This window comes from Engystomops pustulosus, chromosome 5 (assembly GCF_040894005.1).
Source record: "Engystomops pustulosus chromosome 5, aEngPut4.maternal, whole genome shotgun sequence".
In the NCBI taxonomy this organism is placed as follows: Eukaryota; Metazoa; Chordata; class Amphibia; order Anura; family Leptodactylidae; genus Engystomops; species Engystomops pustulosus.
This window is the reverse complement of record NC_092415.1, coordinates 63,772,894-63,799,562: the sequence shown is the minus strand read 5'-3', so window position 1 is coordinate 63,799,562 and position 26,669 is coordinate 63,772,894. Positions and strand designations below refer to the sequence as shown.

The 26,669-nt window shown below is 39.3% G+C and overlaps 1 protein-coding gene across 5 annotated transcripts in view; it reads left to right on the top strand.

The window, feature by feature from the left end:
- The window catches only part of LOC140132870 (acetyl-coenzyme A synthetase, cytoplasmic-like), a 56,009-nt gene extending 35,849 nt beyond the window's left edge, over positions 1-20,160 (top strand). For all 5 annotated transcript variants that reach the window (XM_072152224.1, XM_072152222.1, XM_072152221.1 and 2 more), the window contains 16 exons: positions 863-954; positions 3,571-3,674; positions 3,841-3,913; positions 4,901-4,976; positions 5,634-5,712; positions 6,418-6,555; positions 9,013-9,183; positions 10,721-10,854; positions 11,069-11,201; positions 11,959-12,015; positions 14,125-14,205; positions 14,797-14,905; positions 15,188-15,256; positions 15,746-15,922; positions 17,224-17,298; positions 18,038-20,160. In XM_072152224.1, coding sequence (XP_072008325.1) covers positions 863-954; positions 3,571-3,674; positions 3,841-3,913; positions 4,901-4,976; positions 5,634-5,712; positions 6,418-6,555; positions 9,013-9,183; positions 10,721-10,854; positions 11,069-11,201; positions 11,959-12,015; positions 14,125-14,205; positions 14,797-14,905; positions 15,188-15,256; positions 15,746-15,922; positions 17,224-17,298; positions 18,038-18,165 — 1,696 coding nt within the window. In that variant the 3' untranslated portion in view covers positions 18,166-20,160. The remainder of the gene's footprint in view (positions 1-862; positions 955-3,570; positions 3,675-3,840; positions 3,914-4,900; positions 4,977-5,633; positions 5,713-6,417; positions 6,556-9,012; positions 9,184-10,720; positions 10,855-11,068; positions 11,202-11,958; positions 12,016-14,124; positions 14,206-14,796; positions 14,906-15,187; positions 15,257-15,745; positions 15,923-17,223; positions 17,299-18,037) is intronic.
- The last annotated feature ends 6,509 nt before the right edge of the window (positions 20,161-26,669 follow it).

Below are 26,669 nucleotides of genomic sequence, written 5' to 3'. Positions count from 1 at the left end.
TACCTTGAGTAATATTGAAGGAACTTCTTGTAGTCTATATACTTCTAGTGAAGGGTGTATGTTTTCCATTTGCTTGTTTAGTGTTAACAATCCATTTCTGTAACAACATCTGGTTCCATGTCAATAAGGCAGGGCTCAGGGCACGTCTTATGTACACAGAAGGACTTCATAAGGATATGCATCCCTTTAACTGCTGCAGTACCCAGCCACAGCCTGGCTTCCAGTGTGGTATATATTTAGTATTTGCAGTCTAATACATTCATGGACATGGTAAAGGAGGAAATTGGCGCAATTCCTGGCTGTGTTTTTTATGATTTTGTGTGGTCTGTGGCAGAAAAATCTAATAAGTAAACTCTATATATGAGTATGACTGGGGTATAAGGGGTTTCTTATACTAAATTAAAGCATTGCGGTCTTGTACACTTTTTGAATCAAGTCCCAGTAGCTTGAAGCTATTCCTCTGCATCTCTGCCCTTTTGTTTTTTTTTCTTTCCCCCAGTGTAACTTGGCACTAGTTATCTACGTGCTGTATATTTTTTAAGTGCACCTATGCCAATCACCCACAGCCCGTTTCCCATGACTGAGTTTGGTCTTACGGAGTCTCCCAGACTGAACCTAGAATTACTGAGCTGTATACAGCATGTTCATAAAAGTCAGTATTTCTTGGTTAGGTCCGGTATATCCCACAAGTGCATGTTTGTAGTACCAAACTCGCACATGGGCATCGGGCTTAAATCAAAGAAGGGAGACACAATTTGCTGTTGTATCCCTGCACATGAAGAATAGGAGTGCAGTAGTATGTAATATTCCTAAAGAAATATGGAAGCAAAAGCTGACCTGTTCTTTTTCTTTTGTATTTCAGGGAAGGCAATTCACCATCTGATTCTTCAGTGATTTCCTATGCCGAGTTACTCAAACAAGTGTGCAAGTTGGCAAACGTACTAAAGACTTTAGGTAAATGATGTCATTGTGATGTCAAGTGGTTGGAGCAGATATATGGTGCCCATATAAGGCAACTTTTACAGATGTGTTTGATAAGATCATGGAAATGGTAGAACTGCTCCACTAGTCTGAGGAGTGGCGAGGGGTTGGTCAGCACTCATACCTGCCCAGACGTACTCAATTGCATTCTGCATGCAGCGTGAATTTCAGGAGCTATGCCGCATGCAAAGTGACACCTGACCCCCATAATTGCTACATAGCACATGTTGGCTGAACTGGTTACCAGAAAAGTCCTAGCCAATCAGTGTTAGGTTTAGTTTCTCACAGATCATTCGGCCTGATCTGTGAGAAGAGTAGAGAGAAGTCTCGAGGAAGCAGTAGGACTGGCGGGGTGACTAGGACTAGTATACCGTACTACTGGGACTGTGCCAGCTGGGCTTACATATAAGTAGGAGAAAGTCTAGAATATAAATGATAATTTAGAATAGAGAGTGTACCACTGTCTGTGCTAGGTTCAGTGGGGGCCCCAATCTGATTTTGTGCCTAGGGGCCTCCACCTACCTTTATCCAGCCCTGAGTACATGCTACAAACATTTCACTTGAATTTTCAACTATAGAATTCAATGGAAATCTTTAGCATGTATTTTGTGTGGGCAGAAGAAGTAACATCCAAAGTACTAGAGAATGGAAAGCTGTCATAGAGGTATTGTATCTTATGTCACATAAACCTTTATATATTAGTTATTTTTGTTTAGTTTTTTTTCCCTCTTGTGCAAAGCATGACACAATATGAAGAACAAATTCATTCAGTGACACATGTACAGTCATTAGAGATAGTGGGTGGAGAAGAGTAATAGGCATTCCTAGTCAATGGTTTACTCATTTTATAACTATAACCAGTTAGTCTTTTACTGCTAATTGTGCCCCACGGTGCTTGCTATAAAATAAAGTAGGTTGGTTTCGTCTTGCACCCAATGACCTGGCACCCATGGCAAATATTCAGAATGTCGGTTGCAAAGTTTATTGGATGAAATTTGTTCTGTGCTTGAAAGTTGGCGCGTGGGTAGATGTCTGCTCCCCACAGATATTGCTGGCCTATCCTACTGTTATGCCAACAATTAAAACTCGCCACAGATCTGGATAATATTTTACTTTATAGACGGGTTTATTATATAGTCTTCATAGATTAATCTCCTTATCTGTCTGCTTTTTCTGTATGGACTTCATAAGTGTTCTTTGTTAATATCAGTAGTATTAAAAATCTTAATACACATAGAACGCCCTATAAAGGAAATCTACGATCGAAATCAAGCAGAATAAACCAGGGACTCTTACACATAGATCCAGGCACTGTGACACTGGTAATCTTCTTATATTTGTTATCTATGGACTTTTTCTTTTTAAAATGATGCTGATGAGCCTAAGGGGCTCTGGTGGGTGTTTCCAGAGCCCCTCAGTGATGTCTTTCCACAGGCTGTTACATTGAGCACAACATCTCTCCCTCTTCCCCTCTCTGCCTTTGGCTGTGTAATCTAGCAGCAGAAGGAAGTGCAGAGGGATTGGGAGACCTGCTCTTAGTATTGTAAAAACCAATGAAAAGACATCACTTAGGGGCTTTGGAAACTCCCCCCAGAGCCCCTAAGGCTCATTAGTATAATTTTAAAAGTAAATTTTTGAAGAAAGGAAGCCATTGATTAACAAATATAAGAAGATTACCACATTTACAGTGGCTGGATCTATGAGTAAGTATCTCTGGTTTATTATACTTGATGGTAGATTTTCTTTATATTTCGGGAAATGGATGTCAAAAATTAGCTTGTCATAAAAAGTAATTCTCCTTTGTTGAAATTATACCTATGTTCAAGGCAGGTACATAAATAGCAATTACCTGATGTATACCTGCCATACAGGGCAATCTAGTAAAATACATGTTTGACATATTTCTATATATTTCATACAATTTTGCTTTGGTTTTAAAGATCACATTTTTATGTTTTATTCCTTCTAAGTTGCTGCATCATATAATATTTTGCCTCTGTTGTTAGTTTCATAATCTGAATAAAATTACAGACATCATAATGGACACCCTATTTAAAGGCAGTAAAATCCATCAGGCATTGGTGTCTATTATGTGACTGATGTAGCCATGCATCATTTCCATAGTCTTGCTTCTGTTTTACAGTGCACTGTTAGGTTTCTGTTGTTTCCCACACACAATATAGTGATATTCTTCCTGATTCAGTACTCAGTAGGACACCTCAGAATTTATCACCGAATGACGTATAGTGGATCTATCATCTATCACCCAGTAGAGGAAATGCTCATAGATTACCTTTTTAGTATCTCTTGACTGTTTTGTACAATTGCCACTAATAAAGATAAAATGTCTTCTTCATAGTGAAAGTCAGTGATACACAATGTATAACCTTGAAATTAAGTCTATAAGGAACAAGTAGTGGCTTCACTAATCTTATCATTAATTTGTCTAGCAGTTTTAACACGGTGTATGTGCATATTGTATGATAATCAATCAAGTATAATATCATGTAATGACATGAACTCATTGTACAGTTGGTCACAACGTCCTATTAATTAATGTCTTCTATCATGTTTCTTTTCATTTTCCAGGAGTGAAGAAGGGAGACAGGGTGGCCATCTACTTGCCAATGATCCCTGAACTGGTATATTCCATGTTGGCATGTGCAAGGATTGGAGCAGTTCACTCTATAGTAGTAGGTTTCGCCTTTTTTGATAACTTCAAACTTGACTTGAAAAAGTTACTGTAGCGGTCTGATGGTGTTCAAGCCAAAGAAAAGAAATTGCTGCAGAACAATGACACTCTATTTATTTGAAAAGTTATAACAATGCTAGACATGTGCTTGATTTATATTGTTTCAGTTTGCAGGATTTTCCTCTGATTCACTGTGTGAAAGAATCTTGGACTCTCACTGCGATGTCCTCATTACTGCAGGTATGAAGAACTGTATAGACCTTAGAATACACAAAATCCATACATACAACATATTATCATCAAGAATTTGTATCTATGCATACACATTCTGGATTATAGTGGGGCATATTTACTAAGAGCAGTGCGGTGCAGTGTCCTGTGTAGTGTGCAGAGGGCGCCAAATTCATGATTTCTGACACACATTCTTCATGAATCTGGCGCCCGCTGCACTGCTCCAACAGATTGTACCACTTTTTTTGGTGCACCTTTAACATGTGGCGTGCGACACAATTATGTCGGACTTTGCATGTTAAATCTGGTGCATGGTCTGACTGAGCTCCGGAGCACCCCTTTATGTGCAGAAATTTGAATGAAGAATAGTGGATCCACACCACAAAGCGTGCAAAATAAATGTGGTGCTTACACTTCTTAAATACATGTGCAAGCAGTTTGCACTAGACAGAACGTGCAAAGAATGACAGAAAACAGATGGCAAATTTGATGAAGTCTTTTCTGCAGCAGATATATACGGTATGAAAGGACAATAATACAATAGGATTACATATATAGCAGAAATAACCTGTGTGTTTACGTATGGAATTTTAGAAATCTTGTTGTGTTATTGTCCTATTGTACTGTATGTGTCTGCTGCAGAAATGACTTCATCACATCTCCCATCTGTACCCAGTTTTCTGTCGGACTTTGCACGTTCTTATAGGTGCAAATTGCTTGTACAGGTACAAGTGTTTTGTGGTGCGAATGCACTATTCTTCATGCGACACAGATTTCTGTACTGAAGCTCCTGTGCTCAGTCGGACCAGGTGCCACATTTACCATGCAAAGTCCAACAGAAATGTCACACACCCTCTATCGGGGCAGTGCAGTGGGCGCTAGATTCTTTCAGAATGAACTAGACAGAGGGCAGTTTGCACTGTTCTTAGTAAATGTGCCCCATATTGTTATCCAGAATTTGGTCATGTGCCCTTAAAAAAAATGTTTATTTTTCAGATGGTGTGTTTAGAGGAGAAAAACTCATCAACTTGAAACTTATTGCAGATGAAGCTGTGCAGAAATGCAAGGAAAAGTATGACTTCAATTTCTACCGTCTTATCTTCTGTAAATATTGAGCCCATAGTGCCAAAGGGAACTGTCATTCGAGCCCCAAATAATATAATAAGATGACGTCAAAGCCCCCTCAGTGCTGTTATGAGACTATGCTGCCTAATACAAGTACAGTACAGCACATGGCATATGTCCCACAATAAGTATTCATGTAGGGGCAGATTTACTCATATTGCAACCCATTCTGTATCTTGGGTCTAGGGAGACCAGGAGGCCGTATATAGTGGAAGGATACAGTCACATATCCCACACTAGTTCTTAACAAAACAGCCGGCTTGATACAAAACTCTATCAGAATCCACAGAAAAAATAGATTCCCAACCATAAGTTTTCTTTGGGACCCAAAAAAGGCAAATCGACCCTTGCATGTAAGCTTAGCTCAGCATCTTTTACTATTTCAGATTAAAAAGAGAATAATAAGCTACTCCCTAAAATCTTTTACCCAGAAAACTGAGGTTGGAAATGAGTTCAAAGTTTAGGGGTTGTGCTGTAAATGATTATACTGCTTGTCATGTATAGATGAACTCATTTAGTTTGACACTTCGTTACTCATGACGTCTTTATGTGTTGCCTTATGTATACTGCTAATTAAAATCGTATTTTTACCTCTCTGGCTAAGGACACATACTGTGAAGAATTGCATTGTGGTAAAACATCTTAGCGGGAGACTAAACAACCAAAACAAAGCAAAACTTCAGGTAATTCACTTAGTAAAATAATTTGTTACAACATTTTTCTTCTTTTCTTTCTGATTTACGGTATATCAAACAGACTTTCTTGCCATTTCTTCTCTTCCTCACTGTATATTGTAATTATACAATATACTTCCCCCTACTTCCCAATTTTACAATAAAACTATAATTCATAGCTAGAATACCTGATCTCTAGATACCTCTGTAGTGCTTTTCTTCCTGTTTCCTGCTGTTCTTCTTGTAAAGTAGACATTGTATTCTCACTATATTCCCGTATTCTCACTGTTTTGGCAGCCTTGTGCCTCGACTGGCCCATCGAAATGTACCCTAGTGTAAGACTACCTATGAAAGCGTTGTGAGGATCTAGTTGCTACTTTACAAAAATAGGTGTAGATATCAAAGGAACTACACTATAATGTATTATGGACTTATAGTGACATTTTATTTTACGTGTCTCTTGTCATCTTTTTGTCAACAATGTCCGTATTTTAAGGTCATCAATATATCTGCTGCCCTCCTCTCACCAAGAGATAATTATAGATAGAGGTAGATAGCAGCAGTCTAATATGTAGCCGTTCCAAGAAGAGAATGGTTATCGTGTACATTTCTATTTCTGACATTAATGTTCAGTGCACAGTACATTATGTGTTGCAGCTGTTCATGCTTATTGGTAGCTCTGGTCACTGATGGATATGTTGGCCTTGATTGCAGACTGCCTGGAATCCAGATACTGACAGGTGGCTGGATGAGCTGATGGCGGAGGCGGATGAGGAGTGTGAACCTGAGTGGCTGGATTCTGAAGATCCTCTTTTCATCCTTTATACTAGTGGCTCCACTGGAAAGCCAAAGGTAATTACAGGATAACCTCGTGTTAGGAATGGATCCATTCAAAATAATGCAATAATTGCACAGCTTTGTGAATGAAAATTTTTCCCACAGTAATCTCAATATATATCTCAAATATGAGAATATTGATGATTTTTATGCTGTAATACCTGAACAAGTGTTCTTATTTACATTCCAGATGTCTGCTTACTCTCCATATTATTGTCAGATTTTTCATACCCTACCTGAGGGTGACGTGTGTAAAAGCTGGTGACAGGTTCCCTTTGATGTGCCCCTTTTGCTGCCCCTGGATGAACAATAAAAGCGAAAACAGACAGCCCCAATTTCCCCTTTAATAGTCAGCAACAGTGTTTTCCCAAAAGCCAGAATGCCCTCAAAGTAAGCAAGACACTGCTAGCCTTAAACATGAACTCTGCTGCTGCTTTGTTACTATTCATAGAACGTTACCAATAAATTCCCTTTCCGGGTACAGTGTTGGATTGCTTAAAGGGAGTCTACTACCTCCTCAAACATTATAATCTGTTGGCAGATTGTTGTAGAGAATGCTTATTATTAATACCTATAAACCAGAAAAAGTGTAATGTCTATTGCAAAGCCAAATGCAAGGATACTAAATCAATACTAACAATAGGCTTTGCTACAAGAAATCATAAAATAAATCGCCACCAACATAATTGCGTCAGTAGACACAATTTTATTAGTATACGTCTAAAGAGTGGTGGTGGTCCAAAGAGTAGTACCAAAGCAGGGTCCAGGTGCAATACAGATAATATCATAGATACAAGTGAAATATCACATATATACATGCTCTCATAAATGTACAAAAGCAGCCCCATTACAATCATAATTCTTGTGCATATTAAGGGTTATCAATAATACCAACCGTGCTGCACGTTTTAACAAATGGCCCAGAGGAACCCAATGTGCGTTTTGCCGTCACTTCCTCAAGGGGTATTCAAAGGGAGTCTACTACCTTATCAAACATAATCTGTTGGCAGGTTGTTGTAGAGAAGTGCACCATGATTTCCACAATACCCTTTTTATTTCTGTCCATTGTGCCATGTACAAGATATTCCCAGTTTAATCCATATGTTAATGAAGCAGTTGGTGCCCTTAGTTTGTGTTCCAGAACACTGCTATTCCTCCTTATTGTTGCACCAATTACCTCATTAGCATACACATTAAAATGGGAATGTCATGAATAATAAGAGTATGTGGGAAATCGCCCTGCATTTCTACATATTCTTTTTCCAAAGCAGGTCAGGACTTACCACCTGAGTTAAATGCCAAGAAACTCTGCAGCAAGTCTCACAACAAAATGTCACGTCAGCCATGTCCACGTATGTGGGGACATTTGTAAACACATTCTTTGCTTTATGACGTGTAGCACAGTGACACTCCCTGACTAAACATTCCAGCTAATGCTCTATGGCTTTCTAATTTTCCAATACAATATCCTGGAAAGCATATATTGTTTGGAAGCAAGGCTGTATCTGCAGCCACAACAATCTGTGCAGAGCTTTATATTTGGTAGAAAGTGATTAATACCAAATTTTAATGGTCGACAATACCAACCCATTAGTATCCACAGAATGTACCTTATATACAATGTAATGATTTCTCCACCAATTTCAGCAGTTGTAAAGATAAGTGAGTTCTGCTGGATTTGACTAAGGTGACGTGTACAATCTTTTTACAGTCATAGATTTTATGTGACCTTTTAAACCTGAGAAGGAAATGGAAATAATATCCCTTGTAAATTCATATGTTTTTGCTTTTCTCATGTTGGTACATCCTGCTACCACTTGCAGAGAATTAAGAAAATCCCCAGGAAAAGTCTTTGACTTGTGTCTTCTACAAAGTATTTGCATATAATTGTAACCTTTTCCTTTACTGCTTCTCCTACATAAAAAGAAGATGAGACAAAATTTCGCTGTGAACTTTATTTGCATTCATTCGCATGTATATGAAAATAAAAATTTATTGTTAAAAAAAAAAATAAGTAAAAGATGTGGCATTATAACCGCTCCCATTACACTGTGCATACGCATTGTCATCTCACTATATATACATCCTGAATGACATAGTCATTGACTGTATTGCATAGAGCCTGTGTTTTAAAGTTCAGGCAATAGTTATATCCAGTTTTCAGCATATCCATAATCGGTAAGGCATCAGTTCATGTCTGTCCTTCTTTTATTTTTCTGTTACATTACAACTCTTTATGGACAAAAAGGGTTCCTGATGGACCCGATTTTACTACAGTATGATGGGGTCATACTTTTATTTGGTTTTTCCAAATAAAATGTCCTGTCTGCAGGACTGTTCATATGTGAATTTTCTGTGATGGAGGCTCCTAAAGAACCTTCAGGCAGATGTAACCCTAAACTTACTTCTAGAAATCAATTTTGTATAGAAACTGTGCATATGTTCATAATACTGATGGTTTATTTCTTGCAGGGTGTTTTGCACACAGTGGCAGGATATCTACTCTATACTGCTTTAACATTCAAGTATGTGTTTGACTACCATGAAGATGATGTGTACTGGAGCACAGCTGACATTGGCTGGATCACAGGTCATTCTTACATTACCTACGGTCCATTAGCTAATGGTGCCACCAGTGTGATGGTAAGCTTTCTAAACTACTTATCATTTCTGTACCGTATTCTATATAAATGAATAAATCTATATCCAGCTTGGTCAACTGTACAAGTCAGGTTAAGAGTGTGATGATACTAGAAAAATCCTACTACTTGAAGGGAGGGGGACATGTTCTTTTTCAGAGGAAATGGGAGAGTTGCTCAACCTCCCTTCTAGCAAATGGGGTTAACTGATTCAAAGCTTGGCAGGGGGAGGTTGATTCATTTATTTATTTCTATTTTTTTATTTTCTTTTTTTTTTTTTCTTTGGCTGGTTTTTAATTGTTTTCTTATATGAGTAGCTTTTAGACATATCAGATAATTTACAAAAAAAAAAACAACTCCTTAGACTCTAGGGGTTGGGGGTATTATGCTGGATTTCTGTATTTTTACATTTCCATTAAAGCATTTGTAATGAGATGGCCTGCATTTATTAAAGGACATTTACCACCAGGATGAAGGATTGTAAACCAAGCACGCTGACATACTGGTGTGTTCACCCTCTGGCAGGATCTGCTCTACTACTTCTTTTTTTTTTTTTTTAAGCTTTTCAAATTATGCAAATGAGCCTGAGATTCCCCAGGTTTCATTGGCGTTAATAGAGCCTGGAGCCCCTCAGGCTCATTTGCATATTTTTAAATATTTTTTTTCTTAAAAAGGGCTTAAAGAAGCTTAAAGAAGAGTGGATACTGGCAGAGGCGATGCACACCAGTGTGTCAGTGTGTTTGGTTTACAATCTTTCATCATGGTGGTAGATGCCCTTTAAAGGATTTGCTGACTTTGCTCTGAAATTAACATGCAAACTGCTTGCACACATATTTATAAAGTGCGCCAGTTTTGTCTCGTGGCTGCACTGTGTCCGACAAGACAGGAAAAATAGGCACCTAAAAGGAACTTGTTAGCGCTTAGTCAGAGTTTGTGCCACATTTATTACTTACGTGCGGCACAATTCTGTCTGCGCCACAATTCTGCAGCATGATCAAAGTACACAAAAAAAAAAATGAGGATTGTATGCCAGTTTTGATCTGCCGCACTCTGCACACTCCACAGGCAAACTGCACATCGTATAGTAAATTGTTAATGCAAAGTATATTTAAAGAAAAAATATATATATACATATTACATAATATATACATAATATGTGCATAAATCAATAGTACAGGTGAACATAAGAAACTTTGAAAATATATTATCAAAGAAAATAGTCTCTTCCTCCACTTGGCTCCTCTCATACTTCCTCTTTTACTGATAAAATTGAGTTTCCCTCAAGAAATCTCTGCTGAATTCCATTTTGCTAACAAGAAGGACATAATCTCACTGGGGTGTCACAGAAGCTAGGTATCCCTACAACAGTACTGAGACAACGGATATTTCATGAATGTCCCTCTAGGTAACTCCTTACAGAGCTGCCTAAAGAGGGCACAAGAGAGACTGTTTTCTAAAGAAGAGCTCATTTACATCTTCTTTCCTAGGGCTTATTGCCAGTATTTCTACAAGGTTTTAATATGCCTCTTTATGTTATTTAGTTTGAAGGCATCCCTACATATCCACATGTGGGAAGATTTTGGGAAATTATTGAGAAATACAAGGTGAACCAATTTTATACTGCACCCACTGCCATACGCCTGCTGATGAAATACGGAAATGATGTCATTCAAAAGTAAGTTTTTTGAGCCAGTGAAACAATGTATTCATGACTGAACTGCAAATCTTTTTTTGGAGAGCTCCATATATAAAAGAGTATTATGACAAGTTGGGATCAACCTTTATTCTAAATTCTCTGTTATTGAAATGTTTGCACATTTTCATAAGAAACATTAACAAATAAATGAACCGTATAATTATTTACGTTATTGTCCCTAATTTCCCCACAGATATGATCTGAATTCTCTGAAAATTCTGGGTACAGTAGGAGAGCCCATAAATGCTGAAGCTTGGCTGTGGTACTATAATGTCATTGGCAATCAGAGATGTCCTATTGTCGACACTTTTTGGCAGACAGAAACTGTAAGTGGTTCAGTAGGTTCTAATAATGGAAAATGAAAAGGACCCAATTCTCAAGGGGTTGAATTGAACCTTTCACCACCTTCTAATTAGACTCCATACTGTCAGATGGTTGGTCCTTGGCTGCACAGACAGCTTAGCGCCACCCAGCTGATAAAAGAGAGTACAACATAATTACATTGATTACTTTGCATAATGGAGGCTAGAGGATAAACTTCAATTAAGACAATCTTTAAGGGAATCTGTCATCAGGATCACACTTTTTCACCTAATGACAGGTGCCCATAAAATTCTAATACCCATACTAATTCCCAATATGCTTTTATCCCTAACATTACTGCTTTTGCTCACTTAAAGTGTATAAAAGTATACCAGTCTCCCTTCGCCTGACTAGCTATACAAAGGGGAGGGGCGAGCTGCGATACGCTGCTACGGCTGGGCGAGCATATGGCTGTGTGAAACTGGCCTCAACAGAGGTGGTGAAAAGTCCTCTTTAGCCTGTAACCTTAGTATAGTCATAATTAGGTATGGCACAGTGTTTTCCTCCCAGGCATAATTGTGCTATTTTCTATTATAATCACAGGATATTTTATATTTTACCTTAGAAAAATTTATTTTTTATGTTCTGCGATGGCGACTCTATAATTTATCCTTTGGGGACAATAAATTCTATCTTACCTGCTTTGGGAAGGGATAAGAAGAAGCCATGTAAATGGAAACAATTTATTAGTTAATTTGTGTTTTGTTTTTCTTTTTTAAGGGAGGTCATGTAATAACTCCTTTACCAGCTGCTACACCTCTAAAACCAGGATCTGCTGTAAGTGATTATTACCATAGTTTGGTTTAATACATTTTCTTTATTCATGAAACCCGGTTGTTTTAGATGCTCTGTGGTAGATCAATTAGACTTTTGCAATAATGAACATTTAATATTGTGATCTGCGGGTCACTTTCTGTCTACTACTATTACTACACAGTCCCTGGGTTACAAGATGAGAACAAATCTACAGAACCTAAGTTGAATTGGTATGGAACTGGAACAGGTATATTTTGGTGTAAATAGTGAATACCAGTACTAAAGTTCAGCAAATTACCTGCATCCAGAGACCTTTACCAGAGGTCACAGGGGGGCAGAGAGGTCTGTTTGTAACTAGGGGTCGTCTGTAAGTCGGGTGTTCTTAAGTTGGGGACTGAAATGCATTCACAATGCATACTTATACACCCTTACTACTATAGTTATTGAGGAAATTACTTTATAAAATATAAGGTTTGACCTTGAGAATACTTTATGGTGTGTCTGTTTGTATATGCTTATATCCCAATATACTACAAGCAGCATATCTGTATGTAATCTTAATGCTGCATAAATCACAAGAAATGTACATGCACATATGGGCCCTGATGGCCAGCATCTTTGCGCTCTTTGTTCCCAGGGGAGATTATACAGTGTTTTCATGTCTGATCTGTTTTTAGTTTACACCAGCATGTCTCCTATTAGAGGGTTTAACCTTCACATCATGTACTAGGTTTAGGTTATATGTTTTAAGCTAAATGTTTTCAAACCTGGTACTCATTATGTTCTCTGTTATAAATCATCTGCTTCATTCATTGCCATATGTGGGTATATTCCCTGTCATATATTATGTCAAAGAATATTATAAAACAGGCGGTCCCCTACTTAAAGGGCACCTACCACCACAAATCTACCTATAAAGGTAGATCGGGTGGTAGGTGAATCAATGGGACGTGAGGATAGCCCTTTTAAGGGCTAATCCTCACGTCCCCGCACTGTTTTATAAACTTTTATTACATTAATATGTTAATTTACTTATGCGGCTACTGGGGCGTGGAGTAGCCGCATCTGAGGTTACACGAGGCGGCTACTCCACGCCCCGGTAGCCACATTACCCCTCCTACTCACCATGTTCGGCGCGCAGCTGCTCGTAGCTGCGCGCCCTCGTCCGCCGATCCTGCCGTCTGCGCATGCGCAGAACAGCAGGCCCGCGCCTGCGCAGCCCCGGCTTCAGAGCAGTGACCGCGCAGGCGCGGGCCTGCTGTTCTGCGCATGCGCAGACGGCAGGATCGGCGGACGAGGGCGCGCAGCTACGAGCAGCTGCGCGCCGAACATTGTGAGTAGGAGGGGTAATGTGGCTACCGGGGCGTGGAGTAGCCGCCTCGTGTAACCTCAGATGCGGCTACTCCACGCCCCAGTAGCCGCATAAGTAAATTAACATATTGATGTAATAAAAGTTTATAAAACAGTGCGGGGACGTGAGGATTAGCCCTTAAAAGGGCTATCCTCACGTCCCATTGATTCACCTACCACCCGATCTACCTTTATAGGTAGATTTGTGGTGGTAGGTTTCCTTTAAGGACGCCCGACTTACAGACGACCCCTAGTTACAGAAGGACCTCTCTGCCCAATGTGACCTCTGGTGAAGATCTCGGATGCTTTATTTTGGTCCCCTGCAATTTTCAGCTTTAAGGTGTCTGTAATGACTCTTAATCGATAATCCTTCTTCCCATTACAGCAAAAAAATTTGAAAATCCAATTGTCACTGGGACCAAAAAAATTTGCCTAGAGCTACAATTATAAACTATACAGTTCTGACTTGCATACAAATTCAACTTAAGAACAAACCTAAAGAACCTTTCTTGTATGTAACCCGGGGACTACCTGTATCTGGTAATATCAGTATGTCTGTAAACCACGCTGGTGTGAAGCTTTTTATGTTTACTTCAGACATTCTAAGGGAAATTCATTGGTTTTTCATTGGAGACTATAATAAATACAGTGGGATGCGGAAAACTGTCAGGGATGGGGATTTTTACATGGTTTCTTCACCTAAATACTAGGGGAAGAAGAAGGCATTATAAATAGCCAATTCCTTTTACTCAGTGCCTTTTTTTTGTGTTTTTTTAACAGACTTTTCCATTCTTTGGAGTGGTTCCTGCAGTACTAAATGAGCACGGAGAGGAGCTGGAAGGGGAAGCTGAAGGATACCTGGTAAGTGTTGTGCCCAAGTTGCAGGATGAAAAAGCATGGCGGCTTTCTTCCAAGTTGAGCATCTCAATTGCAAGGCATCTTCTTGCACCAGAGCTTTATTACAGCTTAAAAGCCTTTCACCTGGAAGGTGTTTTTAGCTACTTGACCACATACTGGTAATGGTTTATTAGGTCAATTTCTGTTAAAAAAAGTTCATATTAACTGCAATACCAGCCATAACCCATGGACAAGCATGGCACTGTAAGAAGAGGCCATGTTGTTTTATCCGCTACAATCTCTTTTACAATAAATGTACTGTGTTCCACTTCTCTTCAGCATAACTGGTCTGGAGCGGTAATACATATTTAAAAAATGCCAATGAGGCCTCCTTTAGATCAGTGGGGGTCCCAGTGGTCTGATCCCAAAGATCAGCATGTAACTGCATAATATAGCAAATAAACTATACATACATTTCCTCTTTAGATTCTAGAATTGTGGAATAACATAACGCACTGAATCTGTGATCCATCATGGAAGTTTACCACTAAAGATCCGCACTAGATGGTGTAGTTTTTTGTGACGCAGGCAAGTTAATTATTTTTCACAATTTAGGTCTTTAAGCAGCCGTGGCCATCCATAATGAGGACTCTGTACGGAAACCATGAACGCTTTGAAAATACCTATTTCAGAAAGTTTCCAGGGTATTATGTTGCTGGAGATGGTAAGATGTTTCATGTATAATCCTGATTTCTCTACTGATTATGATGATATTATGTGTACATGTAATGACATAAGCATGGAACAGAGATTCATTTCAAAATGAAGAGAAAACAACACAAATTTTACTGGGTATCACAGTCCCATTTCACGTGAATGGGACTGAGGCACCAAGCAAAAGGATTTGCAGTCAATGTCCTGTAAATGAAGCACTTAATGCTGAAATTAGGTAGCATACTGTAGATGGTCATAACTAGTAACTTTATACTTTTTATCTGATGTTTAGGATGTAGGAGAGATAAGGACGGATACATCTGGATTACAGGTCGCATTGATGACATGCTTAATGTTTCAGGTAAGTGTAATAAACAATTTGTTTTATTTGCTATTTATTTTTGTTTTTTCTAAAATATAAAGCTTTAGTACATAATTGATAGCACCTGTCACTTTTGACCTGGACAGTCAGCATGTCATAGAGCAGGAGTAACTGAGCGGATTGATATATAGATTTATGCTAAAAGATTCAGGATAATTTTTATTCACAAAACCTTTTGCTTGGGAGTCCAGTGGGCGGTCTTATTTATTTCACTGCATTTCTCAATAGTCACAGTCAACATCCATTACACCAACATTACAAATTTGTACCCATGATTGACAATTACAGCGCTATTAAAAAGTGTATTTTTTCCACTATTAATAATGGATTAAAGTTCTAATTTATTACTTGAAAATGTACCACTTTTGTCTTTGTCCAGCTAGCGTTAATATTAATATAAGCCTGCATAGCTCCATGATAGTATTCTCAGCAATTGTTCTGTATAGTCAGCATGTTATTTCCCTGTAGGTCATCTTCTAAGCACAGCAGAGGTAGAGTCTGCCCTGGCGGAGCACCCGGCAGTAGTAGAGGCAGCGGTGGTAAGCCGCCCACACACTGTGAAAGGAGAATGTCTTTACTGCTTTGTCATCTTAAAAGATGGAAAGAAATTTACAGAACTTGTGGCTGATGAGCTAAAAAAGCAAGGTACTATATTATTGTACAAGCTGTCTGTCTGTTTTTCTGAATTCCAACTTGCTTTTTCTTTATGGAAAGTAGATTTCTTATGATTTACAGGATAGCTCCAGTTACCAATATTGCCATGATTCCAGAGAATGAGTTATTTGGTAAAGGAGAGCCTTTGGACATCATTAAGTTTTCTAGGAAACCCAGACCATCCATTCTCCTGGTGGCGTTTCCAGCTGTCACTTCTGCTGGGGGACATGAATAATCATGTTGGTGGATGTAACCTTTAATGTAGCACCATCCATATGGAAGGACTGCAGTTTTAAAAAACTCTACCACCGCGATTGTAAACCAAGCAGATTTACATGGTGTGTGCCCCCTCTGGCAGGATCCGCTCTAGTCATCTGTTAATTATGCAGCCTAAATTCCCACCTCCTCCCTCCCTCAACCTGGGGGTAACACCCACCAAATCCCCCAAGACTAATTTGCATAATTTTAAAAGCTGGGTTTTTTTTACCAAACAAGAGCAAAAGAAGAAAAGACAGTGACTGAGGGTGCACACACACCCCATGTAAGTCTGATTGCCTTTTCATCCGTATTCCTGGGGGTAGATTTCCTTTAAGATTTTAAGGTATTGTTATATCAGATTGTTGGTGATCTGAATGCCATCTCTTGATCAGATAATGTAATGGGCCAGGAGTGTTTGATATTGTAGCTGACTACATCTTAAGTTAACAGGACTGAGCTGTAAGCCAAGTCGCTCCAAAAATGTGTAAAGCTTTGTCTGGCAAGCAAAGAAAAAGGATCACCAAAAGCCCTTTTATCAGCTAATTGGTGGGAGTGGTAGGAGGCAGACTGCGGTTAATCTAATATTGATAGCCCATACTAGGGATGGACAACCAGTGTCAATGTCTAAGAAAACCTCATAAACCTTCTATATAGGGGTCATGTAATGATCCCAGTATACGCCAGGCATTGCTGGCTGGGCATCCTAGCCCTGCGCCTGGGCACTCGCTATAGCGGTCGCTGGTTATAACGCCATTCCAAGCCAGCCAGGACTTTCATCATACACCAGCACATTGTGCTATGATAAATGTCCCCCATGTACTTTGTATTAACATTTTGCCATTGAGTACAGCTATAAAAGAAACATGAGGGTGTTCTCTTTCTTTAATGTTTGCCTATTCTATATATTTTTTTTATTGTCCTTTTTTATACCCCAGGTACAATTTATATTTTATTTTATTTATTTTTATAATTATAAATGTAACTTTTATGATTTATGTATATGAAGAAAACGTGTTAAATCTCCACTTTTGCAGTTCGAGAAAAAATTGGGCCAATTGCCACTCCAGATTTTATACAGAATGCTCCAGGATTGCCAAAGACAAGATCAGGTAAAACCTTTGTATTGCCTTTTGCCTGTATAATTGTATATGTATAGAGGCATGATAGAGCGCTTATAAATCTTCAACATACTGCCCTGATATCCACTTTAATCCTTTTAGTCACCAAACATAACTTGGTATCCTAATAGGTATTGATTTCGATTCCAATTTTCTTTTTAACCCCCAAAATTCCCAAGTAGTTAGGGAATTGCGAATGGCGTGTGCTGGAGAAAAATTCATCATACATAATGGCCCACATTTACTAATGCCCCTGCGCCAGTTTTCTGTCGGATTTTGCATGTTTTTTCATGTGCAAACTGCTTGCACATGCATTTAAGAGGTGTCCAGGACACATTTGTGGCATATGCTGCACTATTCTTCATGCAACACAAATTTCTGCACTGAAATCGGGGTTCTAGTGCTAAGTCAGACACAAATTAGTTGCACGCCCCGTGTTAAAGGTGCACCAAAAAAATAAATGGTGCACTCTGTCAGGGCAGTACAGAGGACGCCAGATTTATGAAGAACGTGCAACAGAAATCCTGAATCTGGCGCCCCCTGCACACTACATAGTGCAGTTTGCATTGTTTTTAGTAAATGTGGAATGACGCCTATTAAAAGATACAAAAAATTGATGGAGGTGGTGAAAGGTCTTGTGTATGTCATTGTGTTTTTAAGAGTGAATGGTCAATCTAGTCAAGATGTGATTCAGAAAAACTCATTTATTAATATTACCATATTTTTGCAGGTAAAATAATGCGGAGAGTACTGCGACAGATCGCTCGGAACGAGAAGGATTTGGGAGACATATCGACTCTTGCTGACCCAAGTATAGTTGAAGTCTTGTTCAGCCAGCGATGTGAAGCAGCAGCTTAAAGCATCAGCACAATCCTGAACAACTACAATCTTTTTTATTGATGTTTTTATAGTTTATATATTTTAAATACATCTGTAAACATTTTGGATCCGTCCATAAAGAAACTTTCAGAATTCAGGCCACAGTACCAGTAATATTGGCCCATTAATTGAGATTTCCACATTTGCCTGAGAGTGAAACTAAAGTAGCCACAAAAAAGGCCAGAATATATAAGAAAACAACAATATTCACCTTCTCAATCCCCTGCTGCTTTAGCTGCAATGGTCATTGCTCTTTATTTTCCTGGAGAGATGATACTTTTTACCAATACTACCATATTTTTCGGATTATAAGGCGCACCATCAATAAATGTCTTCTAAAACGTCTAGGTTCATATATAAGGCGCACCTGATTATAAGGATGAAGGCACAGGCAGACCTGTGCACAGTTGATAGCAATTGTTGTCTGTAAGTATGGTTCATATATAAGGCGCACTGGGCTATAAGGCGCAACTTTGATTTCTGAGAAAATCAAAGGATTTTTTGTGCGCCTTATAGTCCGAAAAATACGGTAGTAATGGCACTGGCCTCAGTAGTCATGTGCTACAAGGTCCCTGCTGAGACCAGTGGTAGTCATGTGTGTATATAAGGTATGTTTGCTGTAGCAATAGATCAAAGATTGGGTGGGACTTTAAGAGCATTGGGGAGTAAACAGTTGATAAGTGTTTTTTAATAGAATTTCCTATAGTTACTTTAATTTCTTAAAGGGGTTGCCTGGCTTGAGTTTTCCCCTACATGTGTTCAAAATAAAAGGACAGATTAGCAAGGGTTTTTTTTTTTTTTCTTTATTTTGAACATTTGCAGAGGAAAATAAATAGTGTTGAACAACCCCTTAAAATTCTTGGGTAACCTCTTTTGAGTGCTTTGATAATGCACCTTTATCTTTTGTAGCCTGTAATAAAATCCTATTGTGATTTAAAAAAAAAACAACTAATTTTGCGTTGATCCAACATAATAATCTGTTTTTATACCAAGTTGCTACACACAGAAATGAATACTGGTTGTAGATTGTAATATATAAAATTCTGAAAATAGCTGCAATGAATTGTGTACAGTATAAAATGTGAATGTAAAATAATGTGAAAATGCTAATTGCCTATTATGTTGCTTACCGTATATATATGATATGTATATCTGCCATAAACATCTATTATAGTCAGGCCAGTATCGGTCGTACCAGACCTAATGTGCATCCAACCAAAACACACTTTGCCCATGACCCTCTTGCAATAGCTTGTGTTTATTTTGACGATCACTAAATTTTCACAAACTTTGCAGAAATTTCTGCTGAATTCCATCCTTCTAGCAGCTCTGACAGAAATTCCCTGAAGTGTCATATTACATAGAAAGTCTATGCAGAGGGAAGGGGTGATGAGTGGAGTGAGTCACAGCAGCTAGGTCTTCCCCCACCATTATAGAGGCAGGGATGGGAGCTGCTGGAGAATATAGATTACAAGTCACAGACTAGACATTTCTGCAGACTTTGTTGTAAGGTTAGGTAAGCTTCAAGCATCCTAGGATAAGGAAATGGCTTACAATCGTGGATTCATTGAAGGAGATACTAGCACTTGGTCGTGCAATCTGTATTTTCAGATTTGTTTGATGAGAAAATATCTTCAGACTTTTCTGTAGATCAGTTCTACCTATTTTGTAGGTAGCATATATAGCATTATAGCTGAAACCCAAAGGAGCTGAGCTGTAATACCAGACACAGCCCATGGACAAGAGTGGCACTGTTTCTAAAGGGGAAAAAAATAACGGCTACCTGTACAATCCTTTTAAGATGATAAAGATTTGCAATTTTTTTTTAGCACCAAAGATTTTCTCTCTATACTTTGACATCGTTTTTGTGCTTTATTAACGATCCATTTAAAACCTTTTTGTTACGGTGACAAGTAATATTTGTGGGAATGAATCTGCTTTGCTGATGATATGCTTATAGCCACCGATCAGACATTTGTCACCTATACTATTGATTTTAGAGTGATAAATGTCCTCCGTGATATAAGCTCCTTTAAGGATAGACATGCCGCCTCCATCCATATATTTGGTAGAGAGGGATGTCATAACTAGTGAAGTGACATATCTTGAGTTGTCACCTGACCCTGGGTTATGGGTAAGTTAACATTTTATGAAATGTGATCACCAAGTCTGCAATGTGTGGCTGTAATAGACCAAAAATAAAAGTAGAATGTAGACCAAACTGGGAACCCTTTGCAGGATTTTAGACCCTTAGAAACCTGTCTGTTTTTCCATTCTTTATCATATTTTGCTTACCTACTTGTACGACAGATGTGGTGCTGTCCTTTCACAAAAGGAAAAAAAATCAGAGACACAGATGCAACTTTTGGCCGATAACATAAAGGTGTGGGTTGATCATAACAAAAATACCTGTGGAAATTACAGTAAGAACAGCAAAGGGGTAAATTTTATAGATCAATCTTAACCTATATTTTACAGAATTTTTAAAGGACATCTGTCAGGGAAGTTTGGGACATTAACCACCCCATAGATCCATATGGACCGGTAGTTAATTGCCCCAAATCGCCTCTAGGTAGTTAGTCTATGCCTGCTATTAAAAAAAAAATGTATACAGTACTTCATTCTGGAGCAACGTGCGCATAGTGAAGACGCCGTACTAAATCCCGGCCTCGCTGTGCATGCGCTGTGGTTACGGCACTTGTGCAAAGAAGGCGAGCGTACAGCTCTGGTCTCATTGAATTACTGTGTCCAATGGCCCTCATCAGACCCATATCTAGATAATTATAAAGTTTTATTCTTTTTAATAATGGGCACAAAGGGACTAGCCAGAAGGCCTATGGGACACTAGCCCATGAGTCCCAAAGGACCTGTGGGTGGTTTAGTTTCCCTAATTGCCCTTACAGGTCCTTAAAGGGGGTTTCCCATGAACAAATGTTAGGCCCTATCCACCCTGTTATTGTTTGCACGATGAAAAATTATATTTCTGTATCAATTCCTCACTGTTTTCTAGATCTCTGCTTGCTGTTATTCTATACAAAGCTTCTGTGTTCACTTCCAGTGGACAGAAATCTGACCATGGTCGCACATGTGCACAGCTCTTTAGCATCATAGAGAATAATCAGAGCTGAATTGATACAGAAAGTATATTGGAAAATTGTATAACTTTTCATTATACAAACAATAACATTTGCTGAAATGTGAACAACCCTTTAAACTTTTTTTTAACACTTTTCAAATGTATTCTCTGAAAAAGGGCTGTGACCACCTGTCAAACAGTCTGTGCGCCAAAAAGAAATAAGATGGTGCACACGCACTAGACTAACAGATAGTCTAAAGTAGGACTAGACCAATGTGCCAAAATGATCATCACCGTGATAAATTGTGCACAGCAAAAGACTAGTGTTATCTAATTCGAGAACTGACGACTCATTAATAAAGTCTCCCATTGTTTGCACCTCTTCCCCAGTGACCCTCCCGCTGTACATGTTACCCGTGTGTTCCCAGCCTTGAATGGATCTGACACATTTATTCGTCTGTTTTTATGACTAAGCAACAGCACTTTACTATTTCTGTAATTTCTATTAATAAGGTTGTGGTGGAAATCATACATTGCTATTATTATGACCTACTGTATTTTATATAACCTTTTTCTTACTAGTTTGAGTCAAATTTTAGTAGCAGCCAGCTGACATGTCCGGTACAGGAAGGATATGAATGATTGTACACATGGACTTTTTACATAGGACGACCTTCCATATAAGACCATCTGGTCTACTGTACAGATAAATCATTCTTAAATTATTTTGTTGTTTTTTTTCTCTGTAAGTGTTTACTATTAAATTTCTCCATGTACTATATGTGATTCGCATACATACTACAAGGTCCGCAATGTAAGAATGAGACTTTATCTCAGATAATTTTGATGCCTTTGTATGATTTTATTGTATATTGTGTTTATAAAACTTTTCCCAGTTAATAAATACAGTCAAATCAGTAACATACACACTAGTCTCCATTTTTAATATATGTGGTCACATTGCTTTCTTTTTATACAGTTGGATAAGTGTCATACATAAGTTGCTTTTTCAAAATTGAAATTAGACAAGGATAAAACCGCTCAAAATAGATACAGGCAGTCCCCGGGTTACATACAAACTAGGGTCTGTAGGTTTGTTCTTAAGTTGAATTTGTATGTAAGTCAGAACTGTATATTTTATCATTGTAATCCCAGCCAGAACTTTTTTGGTCTCTGACAATTGGATTTTAAAAATGTTGGGTTGTCATAAGAATCAGGAATAAGGCTACATTCACACACATGTATGGGGGACGCATATACGGCCGTTATACGTCCCCCATACACTTACGGTGCGGCACCGTACCGCTCCATGGCCCGGTAAAAGATAGGACATGTCCTATCTTTTCCTGTGTTACGACGCCGTGCGCTGGATCTTCCTATGGAGAGGGGCGGGGGTGAGCAGCGCTCATCCCCTGCTCCTCTCCGCAGCACCGATCGTGTGAATGTAGCCTAACACTCAAGCTTCATTACAGACATATGTGATAACTGTTACAGCTGATCATTGTAGCCTAGGATTTAAAGTACAATAAATTACCAATGTCCAGAGGTCCGTTTGTAACTAGGGGTTGTCTGTAAGTCGAGTGTTCTTAAGTAGGGGACCGCCTGTACTTATATTTCAATTATGTAACCAACACTGGGCAATGTGCGTTTAACCATTGCTGGGGAAGTTAGTAGACAAGAGGCATAAAATCCACATCCTAGTTATGTTGCCACATTCCGATCTTTGTCCCTGTGTGTACTTGGTTTGTGTTTTTCTAAAGTTTCATGAAAAATCTGTGGTCAGGAGATCAAATGCTGAAATATTTAATTATTTTATTTTATTTTTTTAGGGGACCAGTGGGGAAATGATATGAACACTGTTGTAAATTGCATACTGATATTGATAATGATTCCAACTACATTTAGTTACGTATTACACTCATCGCACACAATTCTTTTCTTATAAATTATGCTTTTTACTTCCAATGCAAGACTACCACATATGGTAAGAACAGTGCAGTCTGTACTATGTGCAGTTTGCCTGTGTAGTGTGCGGGGGGCACCAGACTCTGGATTTCTGGCACATGGTGCCCTCTGCACTGCCCTGACAGAACACCACTTTTTTTGGTGCACCTTCAACATGGGGCATGCAACACAATTCTGTTGGACTTTGCACAGTAAATGTGGAGCATGGTGCGAACGAGCACCGGAAGGCCCCTAATTTGTGTTGCGTTAAGACCAGTGTAGCCACAAAATTAAATTTAAGTCTATGGGGAATGGAAGGTGAACTGAGGACTTCTATTCAAGTTCTATTTTTAGTTTACATTCTGATCACCTAAAACAGAGAATATAAAGGAAATTCTAGAAGCGGGTATGAACTGGGTTATGGTGTACCCCCCCCCCCTTCCCCCAACTTCATTTATATAGTCAAATATGTAGTCACTTTGCCTTAAATTCATTTTGATATACTTCCTCCTCTTCTCAAATTCACAATATTATAGCCCTACCATTTGTTTTATTTAAACAATATTTTATTGGGTAGCAGTACACAGTAAGCTGTACATCTGTACATTGAATACACAGTGTAAATAAAAGTTTAGGAGAACAAGCAGTAGCCCCCAATTTGAATATGATATATAGGGCATTCCTGCTCCTGTTAAATTCCTTAAATACAATGCATAATAATAATTTATACTAAATAAGCTCCACTCGTGCTAAATTCAATATGTAATATAGTGCAGAAATAACAAAAGGCACCAACCTCCCTGGGCTCCCGCAGCTACCTTGAGCTCCTTGGGAATGACAGTGTAAAGGAAAGGGCACAGTTCAGTGGATCATGACTTAATCCATACAGCAAAGATGTCAGTGTAAACTATTATATAATATACTGCTGAAAAAATGGAACACTCAAATGACACATCCTACATTGAATACTTTGACAACAAAATCACAAAAAAAATAATGGAAATCAAATTTATTAACCAATGGAGGCCTGGATTTGGAGTCACCCACAAAATTAGGCTGATCCAACTTTGATGTAATGTCCGTAAAGCAAGATAAATTAGTATTGTATGTGGCCTCCATTTGCCTGCATGACCTCCCTACAACGCCTCGGCATCCTACTGATGAGGTTGCGGATGGTCTCCTGAGGGATCTCCTCCCAGACCTGGACTAAAGCATCCGCCAACTCCTGGACAGTGTGTGGTGCAATGTGATGTTGGTGGATGGATCGAGACATGATGTCCTAGATGTGCTCAATTGGCTTCAGGTCTGGAGAACGAGCGGGTCAGTCCATAGCTTCATTGCCATCATCTTGCAGGAACTGCTGACACACTCCAGCTACATGATGTCTAGCAATGTCCTGCATTAGGAGGAACCCAGGGCCACAAGCATATCGTCACACAAAGAGATGAAATCCTCAGAACCTAATGGCAGCCAGGCTATCTCTGGCGAGCACATGGAGGGCTGTGCGGCATTCCAAAGAAATGCCACCCCGCACCATTACTGACCCACTGCCAAAGCAGTTAATAGATTGCTCTACACAGCGTCTCCAGACTCTGTCACGTCTGTCATATGTGCTCAGTGTGAACCTACTTTCATCTGTAATACTAGTATACATATATATATATATATTTTTATTTTTTTTTTAGAAGAGAGAGTGGTAGGAATACCGGAGTGGCTGGCGGTTGCGGCCTAGGGCATGCTGATGTCATGGTGCTTGGTGTGGGGACCGGAGCAGGGGCCTACAGCCCAGCTCCTCAGTCAGGAGCTGTTCCTAAAGAGATGTTCCTCAGTCAGGAGCTGGGCCTAAAGAGATGCTCCACAGTCAGGAGCTGGGCCTAAAGAGATGCTCCTCAGTCAGGAGCTGGGCCTAAAGAGATGCTCCTCAGTCAGGAGCTGGGCCTAAAGAGATGCTCCTCAGTCAGGAGCTGGGCCTAAAGAGATGTTCCTCAGTCAGGAGCTGGGCCTAAAGAGATGTTCCTCAGTCAGGAGCTGGGCCTAAAGAGATGTTCCTCAGTCAGGAGCTGGGCCTAAAGAGATGTTCCTCAGTCAGGAGCTGGGCCTAAAGAGATGTTCCTCAGTCAGGAGCTGGGCCTAAAGAGATGCTACTCAGTCAGGAGCTGGGCTTAAAGAGATGCTCCTCAGTCAGGAGCTGGGCCTAAAGAGATGCTCCTCAGTCAGGAGCTGGGCCTAAAGAGATGCTCCTCAGTCAGGAGCTGGGCTTAACCCCTTCCCGACGCGCGCCGGGTCCCGGTGCATGGAGAGGGCTCGCGGGCCGAGCCCTCTCCATAGCCGGTAAGTCTTTGCTGCATATTGCAGCAAAGGCTTACCGGTAACACCCGCGATCGGTGCTAGCACCGATCGCGGGTGCTTTCACCGCGATTGCCTCCGGCAATGCTGCCGGAGGCTTCAAAAAGATGGCGCCGCATGGGCGCCGCCATCTTGGCGCGGATCTCCGCTCCCCGATGACGTCACGGGGAGCGGTGATCCGTTGCCATGACAGCATCGGGCCTCACGAAGGCCCGAAGCTGACTCGTTTTAACCTATTCGTTACAATGTGCTATCAGCACATTGTAATGAATGAAGAGTAAAATCCCCATATACTGCCATATTGCAGTATGGCAGTATATGGTAGGATCGATCAGACAACCTAGGGTTAAAGTACCCTAGGGAGTCTGAAAAATAGTTAAAGTAAAAGTAAAAAAAAGTTAAAAAAAAAAAAATTATATTAAAAAAACCTAAAAATTCAAATCACCCCCCTTTCCCTAGAACTGATATTAATATTAATAAACAGTAAAAATCATAAACACATTAGGTATCACCGCGTCCGAAAATGTCCGATCTATCAAAATATTATAACGGTTTTTCACTGCGTTTAACCCCGTAACGGAAAATAGCGTCCAAAGTCAAAAATGACATTTTTTTGCCATTTTGGAAAATATAAAAAAATTTATAAAAAGTGATCAAAAGGTAGCACAGTCCTAACAATGATAGCAATGAAAACGCCATCAAAAGTCGCAAAAAATGACACCACCCACAGCTTCGTACACCAAAGTATGAAAAAGTTATTAGCGCCAGAAGATGGCAAAATCAAAAAAAAAAATTTTGTACAGGAGGTTTTCATTTTTTTAAATGTATGAAAACATTATAAAACCTGTACAAATGTGGTATCCCTGTGATCGTAGCAACCCAAAGAATAAAGTAGACATGTCATTTGGGACGCAGAGTGAAAGCTGTGAAATCCAAGCCCACAAGAAAACGTCGCAAATGTGTTTTTTCACCATTTTCACTGCATTTGGAATTTTTTTCCCGCTTCCCAGTACGCGCCATGGAATATTAAATACCGTCACTACGAAGTGCAATTTGTTACGCAGAAAATAAGCCATAACAGAGCTCTTTATGTGGAAAAATAAAAAAGTTATAGATT